Source organism: Nicotiana tabacum, chromosome 13 (genome assembly GCF_000715075.1).
Source record: "Nicotiana tabacum cultivar K326 chromosome 13, ASM71507v2, whole genome shotgun sequence".
NCBI classification, from domain to species: domain Eukaryota; kingdom Viridiplantae; phylum Streptophyta; class Magnoliopsida; order Solanales; family Solanaceae; genus Nicotiana; species Nicotiana tabacum.
Window position 1 is genome coordinate 44,270,910 of NC_134092.1, and position 14,022 is coordinate 44,284,931.

The window sequence follows — 14,022 nt, forward strand, 5'->3', positions numbered from 1 at the left end:
ATATATTGATTAAAATATTAATATATATTACTTTATGTTTTATGCTTTAATATAATTACATAAAAATAAAAAAATTAATTAAATTCCTTCATAATAAATATATAAGATATCTCTTTTTAAATACTACTAATGTAAACTAATCTTTATTGTCCTTTATCATAATTTAATACTCAAAAGTACTTTTTTGAAAGAGATTGGTCAAATACAATTCACTTATTAAATATCGCAAAAATACTTCTCAAATGAATTGATCAAATACAAACTGCTAATCTCTAAAAAATAACTTTTTAAATTTTTTAAAAATAAATAGTTTTTTCAGCTTGGCCAAACTATGGCCAAACGGGTCTAAGCAGGGGAAGTAGCAAATCTAGGAAACAAAAGAGAGTGGGTCGAAACCTGACTGTCAAATCTACATATTCTCTCTCTCTCCCTCTGAAGATTCGATTCAGTCGCCGATCATTATTCTTCTCTGCTGTTTCAATCTCTTTCCTTTGCCTCTCTCTACCACAATAATGTTCTCAGATATTACGTTCTAGGTACGTGAAAATTGAAATTATATATAACTTTTTGTCTCTTTAAACACCATTATTATTTGGTATTTACACGTTTTCTTTTTTCTTGGTGGCTTGTGAGAAAAGAACTTACAAATATAAACAAATAATTCTTGTTTACTTTTGGAAGTTTTCTGAGTTTCCAAGATTTTAGATTAGTTAAATTTGTCATAAGCTTGAAAGTATTGATATTTATAACTTCTGGTACACTGGACTTTTTTCTATGTTCTTGTTCTTGGGAAAATTTCTAATGTAGCTTGAGACTCTGAGTACAACTCTTTCTCCCTTTTTTTTTTTTCTTCTTGTGTGTTGGGCGTGGGTTTATCTGATATCTACCTTTTTCTTTATACTTTTTGTGGGAATTTTATGCTTTTGCAACTGTAAAAAGACTTGTCTGTAAAGTTTTCAACTTTGAATTCCTTGTCTCTGCTTAATGATTTCTTAATTCTCTCTGATAATAGAAATGTTTTTTCCTTTTCTTTTTTTTTTCCTTTTGCTTTTCTTTTTTCAACCCAGCTTTTCAAGTTTTCTTATGCAGCTGCTCTTGTCCCCCCCCCCCCCCGGGTGATGATAAATTTCTGTGCATTTCTTGATTGGCAAATGGTGTCTTGAAAGGCTACTCATATGAGAATTACAGCCAAATCTGAACTGCAAAAAGTTGAGTGGTCATCTTTTTTCTAATAACATTGTCTGAAACAGTTTGTGTCGCACGTCGATTATATCATTGGTTAGTTGCGAGTCCAGTAGTTCTCCCCCTTTTAAATTTTGATTGTGAATAGAGATATAAATTCCGGCATGCTTTTTAAAATGGTTTAAGAATATTACTCGTTATACTATTGAGTTATCTATACCCCTGCAGTCATACTTTGGATTCAAATATACCCCTCATTTAAATGGATGGACACGTGTCATCGTCCTATTGGCCAATTCTAAATAGCTCATAATTAATTAAAAAGATATATTATTTGGTACCCGAAAAGTAATTTTCTAAAGCAATTTTGTTTTTTGTAAAAACGAAAAAAAACGGCAATATTTGTTTTCCAGTTTTTACAAAAAAACTGTTTTAAAAAAAACTGAAAAATATTTTCTAAAATAATATTTTTGTAAAAACTAAAAAAAACAGAAAAATAATTTTCTAAAGCAATTAAAAACTGAAAAAAAACATAAAAAATTTTAAATAAAAACTGAAAAAAAGAAAATATTTGTTTTTCAGTTTTTATAAAAATATTGCTTTAGAAAATTGCTTTGTAGTTTTTTTTTTAGTTTTTACAAAACAAATTGCTTTAGAAATTATTTTTCAGTTTTTTTAAAAATAGTTTTTTGTAAAAACTAGAAAAACAAATATTGTCGTGTTTTCCGATTTTAGTAAAAAAATAATTCAGTTTTTAATTGCTTTAGAAAATTACTTTTCAGTTTTATTTTTCAGTTTTTATAAAAATATTATTTTAGAAAATATTTTTCATTTTTTTTTAAAACAGTTTTTTTGTAAAAACTGGAAAAACAATATTGCCGTTTTTTTCAGTTTTTACAAAAAATAAAATTGCTTTAGAAAATTGCTTTTCGAGTATCAAATAATATGTCTTTTTAATTAACTATGAGCTATTTAGAATTGGCCAACAGGACGATGACACGTGTCCATCCATTTAAATGAGAGATATATTTGAACCTAAAGTATGACTGCAGGGGTATTCACGTAGAGGAGTATGGGGTACGTGAACCCATGCACCCCTAATTTGTGTATTGCACTGGTATTTTTCTGGTAAAATACTTATATTTTTATGTGGGAACCCATGCTCAAAAGAGCATTTAGTGTAGTGGTTGCATAATGCTCCTTTGATTGACCCTAGATCAAATCCACGCCCTATCTTTTAATTGAAAGCCAGTTTTCTATTTCTTTTTTTTCTTCTTTCTTTTCTATGCCTGATCTTTCTTTTTTGTTTCAGTTGAAATCCCACACCGTATCTTTCTTTTCTGTTTCTTTTTTCTTCCCTTTGTTCTTTCTCTATTTTGGTTCACTCTTTTACCTATCTTTGGATTAAATTCTTATATTTTTTTTTGTTGGCTTTCATTTCCTTTTTCTTCTTTTGTTTTTGGTTCAATCTTTGAGTTTCAAAACTCTAAAAAGGTCTAAGTGGGCGTTTGGACATAAAGAATTGTAAAATTCTAAAAAAAGGTAAAATTGTTTTTCAAGTGAAAATGATATTTGAAAATTAGAATTGTGTTTGGATATAAATATAATTTTGGGTTGTTTATGAATTTTTGTGAGTGATCTGAGTGAAAATTTTGAAAAACAGCTTTTTGGAGGTTTTTAAATTTTATAAAAATTCCAAAATTTATCTTCAAGTGAAAATTGGAAATTTTATAACCAAACACTGATTTCGAAAAAAAGTAAAAAAATTTTGAAAAAAATAAAAAAATTCTTATGTCCAAACAGGCTATAAGTTAGTTTGAATTTTTTCAATTTCAAATTCTCTTTCTTCATTTTCCATTCTCTTTTCGAATAGCTTTTTAGTTTTATTATATAGAGCTAAGTATTTGTAACTATATCGCTATGATATTATTCTCCAGGGTAGGGAAACTATCATTGATATTCTAAAAGAGAATGGAAAAGGTTTGTAACTATATCGCTATGATATTATTCTCCAAGGTAGGAAAACTATCATTGATTTTTGTCAACGAAATGATGCGTTTTTGTAATAATAATATTGATTGTAGTTTACTTATTAAGCTATTGTCATGGCAACATTTTAGAGAATCAAATCAATTAATAGTGCACCCATTCTCCTAAAATTCGGGACACGCCTCTGCTTCAGGTCATTTAGCTAGGTATAGAATACACACTAAAAGGTTCTCTTTATGGAAATGGGATCTGCTTTTCTTGACATCTCATTATACCTCATACAATATTAGGTAAATAATAATGGTATTAATTAATAATTGTATACTCCATGTTTGTTACATGATCAAAGAAACAACCTATGAGGAGGGGCAAGTCATAATTTCAAGTTCAGATGTTGTCTCTCTCCCATGTACAATTTGTCTTTAAACAATTCAAAATACCTTATCTAGTTTTGTCTCTGCCTTTTCCTTAATACCATAGAGTCAAGTACACATGGGAAGATATGATGGGGTTTCCTTACAAGTATTATAAAAATTCCAAGAAATTGTCTCTACTACTTTTCCTCATTATTGTCTTGTGTTTTCCTTTTCCTTGAAAGGGGCCAGATTCTTTCTTCACCAACATAGAGATAGAGAAAAATGGAAGGGGATTATACTGTTAATGGTGGTAGAGAGATAGATGGCAAAGTTATGAAGACATTTCAAAAGAGCTTTGTTCAAGTTCAGAACATATTGGACCAGAACAGGCTGCTAATCAATGAGATTAATCAGAACCATGAGTCCAAAATCCCTGACAATTTGAGCAGGAATGTTGGTTTAATTAGAGAACTCAACAACAACATCAGGAGAGTGGTTGACTTATATGCACATCTTTCAGGTAATTTCAACAAATCAATGGATGTTTCAACTGCTACACACAAAAGGGGTAGGCCTGTTTAAACCTCAGACCTTTCTTTTTCTTCTCTGATGTTGTAGAGAAGATGAATTATTAGATTGTATTATAAACTCTTTAGTACCTACCTCCCCATTTTACAAGAGAAAATAATGACACCCAAATTCTGTTAATGTGTACCTCCAGATCTAATTGAAAGAAGAATGTCTATATCTTCTAGTCTTTCTGCCTTTCTGGGTATATTCTTGATTATGTCCATAGTTCAAAGTCAACTGACCATAAATAGTTTGCGATTGAGGAGTAGTTGTTATTGTTGTTCTTAAGCCTAATGATATATTGATATTTGATTTGGGTCTTTAGTGTCTTTACAGACTTTCTCTACCACTCTCATTTAATGGAATTTCTTCCTTCATTTCTGCTCAAAGTTTCTTTTCCATATTACCCCAGTTGTGAGAAGTGGAAGTTGTAGTGGCTGGCACTGCTTCTCTATTTCTAAAACATATGATATTCAAAAGTCACAAGCTCGATTAATCTAGATTCGCACTCACGTGTAGGTCTATTAAAGGTGTAAAGTGTTCCTTACCAAGATGTTCTCCATCAAGGATGGTAAGAAATCAAAGTTCCTCTTACAAAAAAAAAGAAAAAATGAAAAAGTTTCAAACTGTTGATGATTTGTATGTGGAGAACTGAGCAGAGTGAAGGAGATGCATCGAAATTCTTTGGGATGAAAAGCAGCTTTAGATTACGTCTTTTTATTTCCCAATCACACAGCACTACAATGAATCTCAAACAGGAAATGATGGGTCTTTTGACCAAAATTTCAGTAAAACTTTCCCCCATTTGTTTAAGTTTATTGTTTGTTCCATCCAATGATATTATCTTGGAGAGCATTGATAGGGAAAGACATAGATAATAAATTTATGGGATGAAATAAATAAATAAAAAGCAGCTTGGAAGTTAGTTTAAAGTTTAGAGCACTAGAGTTCCAAGAGAAAGACAGATTATATTATATGAACTGACAAGGGCCCCTGGGCCCTCCTTTTAGATGGAACTCAACTTCTACATGCTTATCACCAACTCTAAGGGTGGTCTTATTGTTTAATGTGTTGTTTTAATTTTGAGATTATCAATTTTACTATTTTATCTTGGGATTATTATTTCACCTTCTAGTAAGTATAAATTATCTCAGTACTATTTTAATTATGAGATAATTTATCCCAGGATTAGTAACCAAACAAAGTATTACAAAATTTTTATCCAAAAATTATTTTTGCTTATCAATCATACCAAATGACCCCTAAGGAGTCGCTCGGTTGAGCAACAATTTATGCACGAATTATAATGCAAGAATTAGTTATGCAAAAAATAAAATTTATCGAACATTTGGTTCTTTATTCTAAAAATAGAATATAAAGGGTATGATGATGGTTTTGAGGAAAAGCATAAAGAGAGATTTTACTTTTTAGTTTTAATTCATGTATAACTTAATCCATGTATTGTTATACCAAGTTATATTAGGTATAAACTAATATACCAATTGAGGTATGGAAGTTTTAACGTACAAACCGAATAATATATAAAGCAACCAAATTTATACCATGATTATATTATGTTATACCTCAAACCAAACGAACACCAAGTTTCTTTCTATTTGTGTTACATTTCGTTATCTCTTTCCTTTGGTATGTACATTCGTAACGGATCCAACCATGGTTCATCGGTTCAATAAAATCTGATGTTTTAAACTCGAACTTTTATATGCATATGAAAAAACAAACATAAATAGAGTTAAATATGTGCAAATTCAATTATGTGACTCATAATGCGGATGTATACGTGAGACTTGATGCACAATATGAAGATTAGGAATGAAGATATTCGGGACAAGGTGGGCGTGACTCTCGTGGAGGACAAGATGCGGGAAGCGAGACTTAGATGGTTCAGATATTTGAAGAGGAGGGACAGAGATGCCCCCGTAAGGAGGTGTGAGAGATTGGAATCGCTGGGTCTGATGAGAGGTAGAGTTAAGCAAAAGAAGTACTGCGTGGAGGTGATTAGGCAGGACATGACGCTGCTTCAGTTTATCGAGAACATGACCCTTGATAGGAGGGTGTAGAGGTCGAAAATTAGAATAGAGAGGTAATAGATAGTCATGAGCCATGTATTTTCTATTTTAGATTTCAATTCCTACTTCCCTTTTCTCTTGCTTAGATTTTCTTGTTATCTTGTTGACGTTACTTTATGTTATCTTGTTAACGTTACTTTATGTTATCTTGTATTTATTGCATGTTGTTATCTTGTTCTGCTTCTTTTTGCATCTTTTCTTGAGCCTAGGGTCTATCGAAAATAATCTCTATCTTCTCAACGTAGGGGTAAGGTCTGCATATACACTATCCTCCCCAGACCTCACTTGTGGGATTACACTGGATCTACTATTGTAGTTGTAAATAGAGTTAATATAGGTGAAATAGCCTAAATGGAACCTCTACTTGTTTCAGTTTGTCATGCCGGTCCCCGTACTTATGATTTTGCTAAGTGAACACTTACACTCATTCAAACCCTGTGTAATAAACACTTACGACTAGAGGTTGCGGGTATGTGTAATATAGTCTCCTACACGTAGGACTTCACCTTATTATTAGTGCCGCATAGGAAAAGAAAAGATAGAAAAATAGCACTTAACCCCAAACCCAATATTTTCCTCCATTTTACATTTTGCCGATTAGATTAGGGCTTGAAAAATCTCGAACCTTTTCCATCTGCCTCTCTTCTCCGTCATCGTTGCCAGCATATGCAATCATCAATTGTGTCATCTAAATTTCTGGTGTAAGTTCCTTCATCTGTTCTTGAATCATTTGTCTTATTGATCTTCATTTCCCTCTTTGATTTAGGGTTTTTAGGAGAAGGCTGTATTAAATCATATTTTTTGTTTAATTTATTGAATATATGGGGCTTTTATTGTGTTTCGTTACCTTTTGAAGTGTAAAACTCTTTGATTTAGTGTCATGCATGTAATGCCATATTTGGTTTTTTTTAAGCAACTATACCACTCGGCAGCACTTACCTAGTGGCTAATATATAAATAAAATCCCAAAATGGGTCCAAAGCTTACAAGATGTCCTAACCAAAATAGAAGTTACATGAAGCTACTAGCTATTAAAAAGATAGAAAAGCTAAAATCCAATGAACTAGCTATTACAATATAATAAGTTGAATGCTTCCTTCTCCTATCAGTGTATGTGAATCCAATTGTCATTGGAAAATACCAAGCACCACCTATCAAGCTCTCACCAGGCGCCAGGGTATACTGTCCATAGGCTAAAATGAATTCTAAACATCTCCACCACAGAGTTGAAGCCAACATAGTCCTCCAAGTGTAGCTACTATATGATCTCCATATGCAGTGAACTGATTTTGTCCAAGTATTAATCATGTGCTCACTCATCAAAATAAATGTGTAGAAGAGGAGCCTGGCTTTAGGCAGGCTTTACAAGGCAAAAGCCAGGCTTGAGCTGGCTTTAGGCAGGCTTTGCAAGGCAAAAGCCTGGCATGAGCTGGCTTTAGGCCGGCTTTACAAAGCAAAAGCCAGGAATGAGCTGGCTTTAAGCAGGCTTTGCAAGGCAAAGGCCAGGCTTTGAAACTGTGCCTTTTTGTGATCTTGTAAGCTCAGATCCTTCCCTACTAGAACCTTTAATGTAGACATCATTCTAAATATTGCTAAACCATCCTCAGATTGAGCATGAAAGCATGCTAATACCACTGAGAAATGATTCAACAATCTCTAGAAATACCATATGATAGGTTCAGCATTTTCCTTAACATTTAGACATATCAGAAGTAGGATAAATTATACCATCCAACACCTACTTATCGTATTTTTTCTGTACACTATCAAAGCACCCCCAGAATGAGCATGAGACCATGCTAATACTATTGGAAAGTACCTTAATAGTATACTGAATGAGACAAAGAAACATGCAGGTTCGTGCAGAGTCCAATTCTGTGAAGCCATCAGTCTGGGGTTCTTCTCTTTGCTATCCTAACCCTAAGTTTAGGTGATTGAGATTTTTCTAGATTGATCAACCTCCTCCCTGCACTAGGCAGTTCAGAGAATGAATGAAACATAAATGTACCTACAAAAAAAACTCAATGTTAGCTATAAAATCTGCCACTGAGTTGCCTTCTCTGAACACATGTTGAAAACCACATTGAAGTTGTCCTTCATCTCTATAATTTTCTTCACATCTTGTGCAATTACACAAGGAGGATCCCATTCCCCTTCTATCACCTTCTTCATCACCAACGAATCAGTTTCTAATATGACAGGGTGAAGATCATGCTCCACACAGTATTCCAACCCTTGAAGAATAGCCTTAGCTTCAGCTACCACATTAGTTGTCACTCCCAGGTCTACTGCCTAGCATATACCACATCACCTTTATCATCCCTCACACAAAAGCCTAGGGAGCTAGGTCCAGGATTGCCCTTTGAGGCTCCATCATTATTATATTTGTACCAACCATGAAAAGGAAGCTGCCACATTACTCTTGTAGTGATCAATATAGGTTTATATCCTTCAAATTATTGAATCATGTATGGCCATAACATTGGAATATTAGGCATCCAAGCATACCTCACCCTTGCCAGTTGATACAATGTCCTATTTATCTCATGAATCACCCTATTTGTGGACACTAAACTCCCATGTTTACCTGCATTTCTTCTCTTCCAAAACTCCCAAGTGATGATAGCTGGTACTGCTTGAAATAATGACTTTAATTCTGGACAACACTGAGCATACCACCAATGCCTAATAACCTGCTTCAATTGAATCAATGGCACAGTAATTCCAGCAGCCCCCATGAACAAGTTCCATACCTTAGAGGCAGTAGGACTTGTGACAAATATATGCTGAATGGATTCCTCTTGGGAATGCTGACAACACCAACACCTAGACATCACCATTTGCCCTTGCCTTCTCCATATGTCATCAGTGGCTATTCTTTGCCTCAACAATCTTCACAAGAACAAGGATATCTTGAAAGGAAAACTTTTAATCCACATTAACTTGAATTCCTAATTAGGATCAGCCCTATGCCTTAATATTTGCCAAGCACTGCTAACACTGAACTTGCCTGAAGGAGTTGGCATCCAGTATGGGATATCGGACTAACACTGAACTTGCCTGAAGGAGTTGGCATCCAGTATGGCCTATCCCAATATCCCTCACTTCCTTCATATTGCACATTTAGCCTTATATGTTCTGCAATTTCCTCATTGAAAGTTTGATCTAGCAGCTGAACATCCCATGCTTCCCCTTGCCGCAGTTTTGCCATCTCCTGAAGATCTTCATTAATTTGAAAGTCTTCAGGTAATACGTGATAAAGTACACTTAATCCAGTCCAATTTTCATGCAAATATTAGTGGTTTCACTCTTCAATTCCCATACGATCTCATGTTCTACTTCTTCCCTAGCATTCAGCATTTGTCTCCAAACATGAGACCCTTCCCTAAAATACACCACTGTTGGTAGCTCCTTCTTGCAATAATTATTCTACATGAAATTAGACCACAAAGATTTTGTGGTCCTAAACCTCCACCATAGTTTAGCAAACAGTGCCCTTGAGACATCATGTAAGGACCTAAAACCTAGGCCCCCTTCCTCTGTAGGAAGGCAAAGATTTTTCCATGAAGCCCAGTATCTTCTTCTCCCTTCTTCCTTTGTGCTCCAAAAGAACCTAGCAAAAATCTTATGTAGATGCTCCAGGATGTTGTTTGGTGGATCAAGGACTGATAACATGTGAACTGGCATACTTTGCAACACACTAGAGATGAGTGTTGCCTTTCCTCCAAATGACAGCAGCTTTTCTTTCCATGAATACAATTTAGCCTTCACCTTCTTGATAAGATCCTCAAAATAGTCCTTCCTCCTTCTAGTGTAAAAAAATAGGACATCCTAGATATGTGAAGGGGAATTTTCCTCTTGCAAATCCTGTAATAGCTCCAACTGCCTGAAATAATCCAATAGCAACCTTTGAATGCATGTAGTATGAACTCTTATCTTTGTTGATCATCTGACCTGATATCTTCTCATAGTTCCCCAACACTGCCATAATCTTGCTCGAGGAGGGAGGATAAGCAGATGCAAAGATTATGGTATCATCAGCATATGCCAAGTGGTTTAAAGGATCAGACCACTTAGGCATTCCAAATCCCACAAATGACTTGTCTTCAAAGAGCTTATTCAAAGACCTGGAGAGTACCTCAGCTGACAGAATGAACAATGCTGGAGATAGGGGATCTCCTTGCTTGACACCCCTTGTAGACTTAAAGAACCCTGAGGACTGCTCATTCACCAATACTGAATACCAGTTATTTGACATCAAGTTCCACACCATGTTGATGAAGTGCTCAAAAAATCCCATCTTCCTTAGCACATGAAACAAGTACTTCCATGAAACCCTATCATAGGCCTTTGCCATATCAAGCTTGATCACCACATTAGCTGGCTTTCCCCTTAACCTTATGTCAGTGACAATATTTTGAGTCAATAAGATGTTCTCAAATATACTCCTACCCTTTACAAATCCGGATTGATTAGGAGATATTAGAGATGACAGAAAACTCTCCAATCTGTCATGTAACACCCTAGACAAGACCTTGTTAGTGAAGTTGCTCAAACTAAAAGGTCTTAAGTCAGAGAAGGTCTCAGCTCTAGGTTTCTTTGGCAGCAACACTAGATTGGTGTGAGTGATGGATTTAGGCAATGCAGCTCCTCCATAGAAGAGTAGCACCATGTTGTGTATATCAGCACCAATAACATCCCAGCATGTTTGATAAAACAGGCCATTGAATCCATCAGGACCACTAGCACTCTCCCCACTAAGCTCAAAAACTGCTGCCCTTACTTATTCAATTGTTGGCAATCTGCTAAGTTCCAAATTCTGATCCATAGTGACCATTGAAGGTACATTATTGAGCAAGGAAAATTCAGAAGCATTACCTTCATTTGTGAACTATTTTTGATAGAAGTCCATTGCAGATGTAGCCAATTGCTCCTGGTCTTCAATCCATACCCCACTGCCACTTTTAATCCTCTTCAGTTGTAATTTCTTTCTTTTTCCATTGACATGATTGTGAAAGAAACTTGTATTCCTATCTCCTTCAGCAAACCAAATCATCCTAGCTTTTTGCTTCCAATACTTCTCCTCAATACTCAAGTATTTCTTCAATTCAGATTGAGCCTTTTGAAGCACAATCCTATTCTCAATTGTAGGCTCTTCTTCAAACAACATTTCCTTCACCCTAACAATATCCTCCAAAATAGCCAATTGCTTGAAGATATCACCAAATGTTTCCCTACTCCATTTTGAAAGTGCTGCCTTCACCCTCTTTATATTCTGCTTGAACATCAAAAATGGATCCCCTATGAAATCAGCTTCCCAATTCTGCCTCACCACATCCATGAATGCAGTATGCTTTGTCCAAAAGTTCAAGAACCTAAAAGGCTTGACAAAATTGGTTATCTGCTCCCCACATGTCATTAGCAATGGTGCATGATCTGATCCAGTTCTGATTAGATGCTCAACTTCAATAGTTGGCAACATGTTTTGAAATGGCAAATTCACAAAAATTCTATCCAATCTCTTGAATATACACTCAGCATTAGATCTCCCATTCCACCATGTAACTGGACTTCCTTTTTACCCTTGCTCAAACAAACCATAAGAGTTTACACAAAATGCAAAATCCTCATATTCAGAAGGGTGTACTGGAAGTTCCCCTATTTTCTCATCTTCATGCAATACCACATTGAAATCCCCTCCTACCAACCATGGTAATTCCATATCACTTGCTAAGAAATACAAGTGATCTCACAATTCTAACCTCTCGATTGCTGAACATTTTGCATAAACAAATGTCATCATCATGTGCTGCTCCAGGTCATGGTGAAACACTCTCACAGTCACCTGTTGCTCAGTATCCTCCACTAATTCCCATTCCACCACTACATCGAAGAACAACCATATTTGTCCATTAATATTTGCATAAGCAGTCTCCATATTCAACCTCCTTCTATATCTATCAATGAGTCCCTTCTTTTGAAAAGGCTCCATCAATGAAACTACACAAAAATTATGCTCTCTATTCATGTTGATCACCCTAGGAAAGGCATGTTGTGTATTCACAGACCTTATGTTCCATATTAATGTTTTGATCATCATCATTTAGATAGAGAAGCTGCCCTCCTGGGCATTATTCTTGAAGGTTGTGGTGGATCTTTACTCTGATTCTTCTTAGTTTTCTTACCTCCTTTAGCACTAGTTGTGGGTGATAAATCCCCTTCCCTAGCCACTTGTTTGAAGTTTTCTGCAGTTGATTCATCATCTCTTTCATCCTCCATTGGATTATGAAACCAAACCGAGCTCTCAAAGTCCCAAAATGAATTATAAAATCAAACCCTCGAATTCCCCTTTTCTGCTCAGCGACTTCCGCTTCTGCAGCCTATGGGTCGCTTCTGCGACGCCGCACCTGCGAAAAAACCATCGCAGGTGCGGAAAACACTTAAGTCCCAAAATTCCACCTCTGCGGGCCATTGCTTGCACCTGCAAGCCCGCTCCTGCGAAGTATTTCTCCGCTTCTGCAAAGGATGACCAGCCGCCCCTCTTCCGCATATGTGACAATATCTCCACATATGCGGACGCGCAGATGCGGTCCACTCCTTGCACCTGCGAACCCAGCTGGGCTAGGCCATTTTCACACATGCGCTCCCAATCTTGCTTTTACGAGTCCGCACCTGTGGTCAATCCCTCCGCAGGTGCGATGACACCGGAACAACCCAACTTCAGCAGAACATTAAGTCCAAAAATGATCCAATTTTAATCCGATTCACACCCGGGGGCCCCGGAACCCCGTCCGAATATACCAACTAGTCCCGAAACACGTAACGGACCTAATCGAGGACAAAAATCACATCAAGCAATACGAATTCTACAAATCGCAACCCAAATTCAAGCCTAAGCAATTATGAACGTCCAAATTCCAAAACCAACACCGATTTATACCAAAACAACTCTGATTGACACCAAATTTTGCACACAAGTCATAAACGACATTATGGACCTATTCCAACTTTCGGAATTAGGATCCGACCCCGATATCAATAAATTCCACTCCTAATCAAACTTTCCAAATTCCTCCAATTTCCAACTTTCGCCAAATCAAGCTGAAATGACCAATGGACCTCGAAATCAACATCCGGAAATGCTCCTATGACCAAAATCACCATGAGCTATTGGAACCATCAAAACTCCATTCCGGAGTCATCTTCACACAAGTCAAACTACTGTCAACTCTTACGACTTAACCTTCCAACTTAGGGACTATGTGTCCTATTTCACTCTGGAACTCACTCGAAATCGAAACCGAAACCAAAACCCCCTGAAAGTCACATAACTACAATATAATATAGAGGAGGCAATAAATAGAGGATCGTAGCTAATACACTCAAAACGACCGGTCGGGTTGTTATAGATGCAGACGGGTATAAGTTGTGTTACTTTGGAGTCCTAAAGGGTAAAAATGGTGTGAGTATTTTGGTGGGTATGGAACTTAGAGAGTCTGTGGTTGAGGTTAGGTGGGTGAATTATAGTTAATTTCTTTTAAGTTAGTGATTGGAGAGTACACCCTAAATGTCATTAGCGCTTATGCGCCACAAACGGGCTTGGTTGAGGAGGTTAAAAGGTGCTTTTGGGAGGGGTTGGATGAGATTGTGTGTAATATTTCGCATGCTGAGAGGTTATTTATAGAAGGGGATTTTAATGGACATATTGGGTCTACGGCAGGTGGCTATGGCGAGGTGCATGGCGGCTTCGAATTTGGGGATAGGAACGCATGAGGTACTTTGCTGTTGGATTTCGCTAAGGCATTTGAGCTGGTGAATGCGAACTCTAGTTTTTC

General features: G+C 36.1%; 1 protein-coding gene and 1 long non-coding RNA gene across 2 annotated transcripts; one reads left to right on the forward strand and one right to left on the reverse strand.

Annotated features, from left to right (window-relative positions):
• The first annotated feature begins 328 nt into the window (after positions 1–328).
• LOC107790941 (uncharacterized) lies at positions 329–4,474 on the forward strand. The gene is made up of 2 exons (XR_001649148.2): positions 329–536; positions 3,770–4,474. It is a non-coding gene; the product is annotated as an uncharacterized LOC107790941 (long non-coding RNA).
• A 6,604-nt stretch (positions 4,475–11,078) lies between these two features.
• LOC142168098 (uncharacterized) lies at positions 11,079–11,909 on the reverse strand. The gene is made up of 2 exons (XM_075228758.1): positions 11,770–11,909; positions 11,079–11,697 (listed from the first exon to the last, which is right to left on the reverse strand). The coding sequence occupies exons 1-2, from the start codon at positions 11,907–11,909 to the stop codon at positions 11,079–11,081; spliced, it is 759 nt and encodes a 252-aa protein (XP_075084859.1).
• Positions 11,910–14,022: the final 2,113 nt, after the last annotated feature.

What these genes read in the sequence shown, in the direction of transcription:
- LOC142168098 (XM_075228758.1), bottom strand. Translation starts at nt 11,909, where the DNA reads ATGGAATTACCATGGTTGGTAGGAGGGGATTTCAATGTGGTATTGCAT. An exon ending in TATGGTTTGTTTGAGCAAGG is followed by an intron (nt 11,698 to 11,769) that starts GTAAAAAGGAAG and finishes GAGATTGGATAG; the next exon opens with AATTTTTGTGAATTTGCCAT.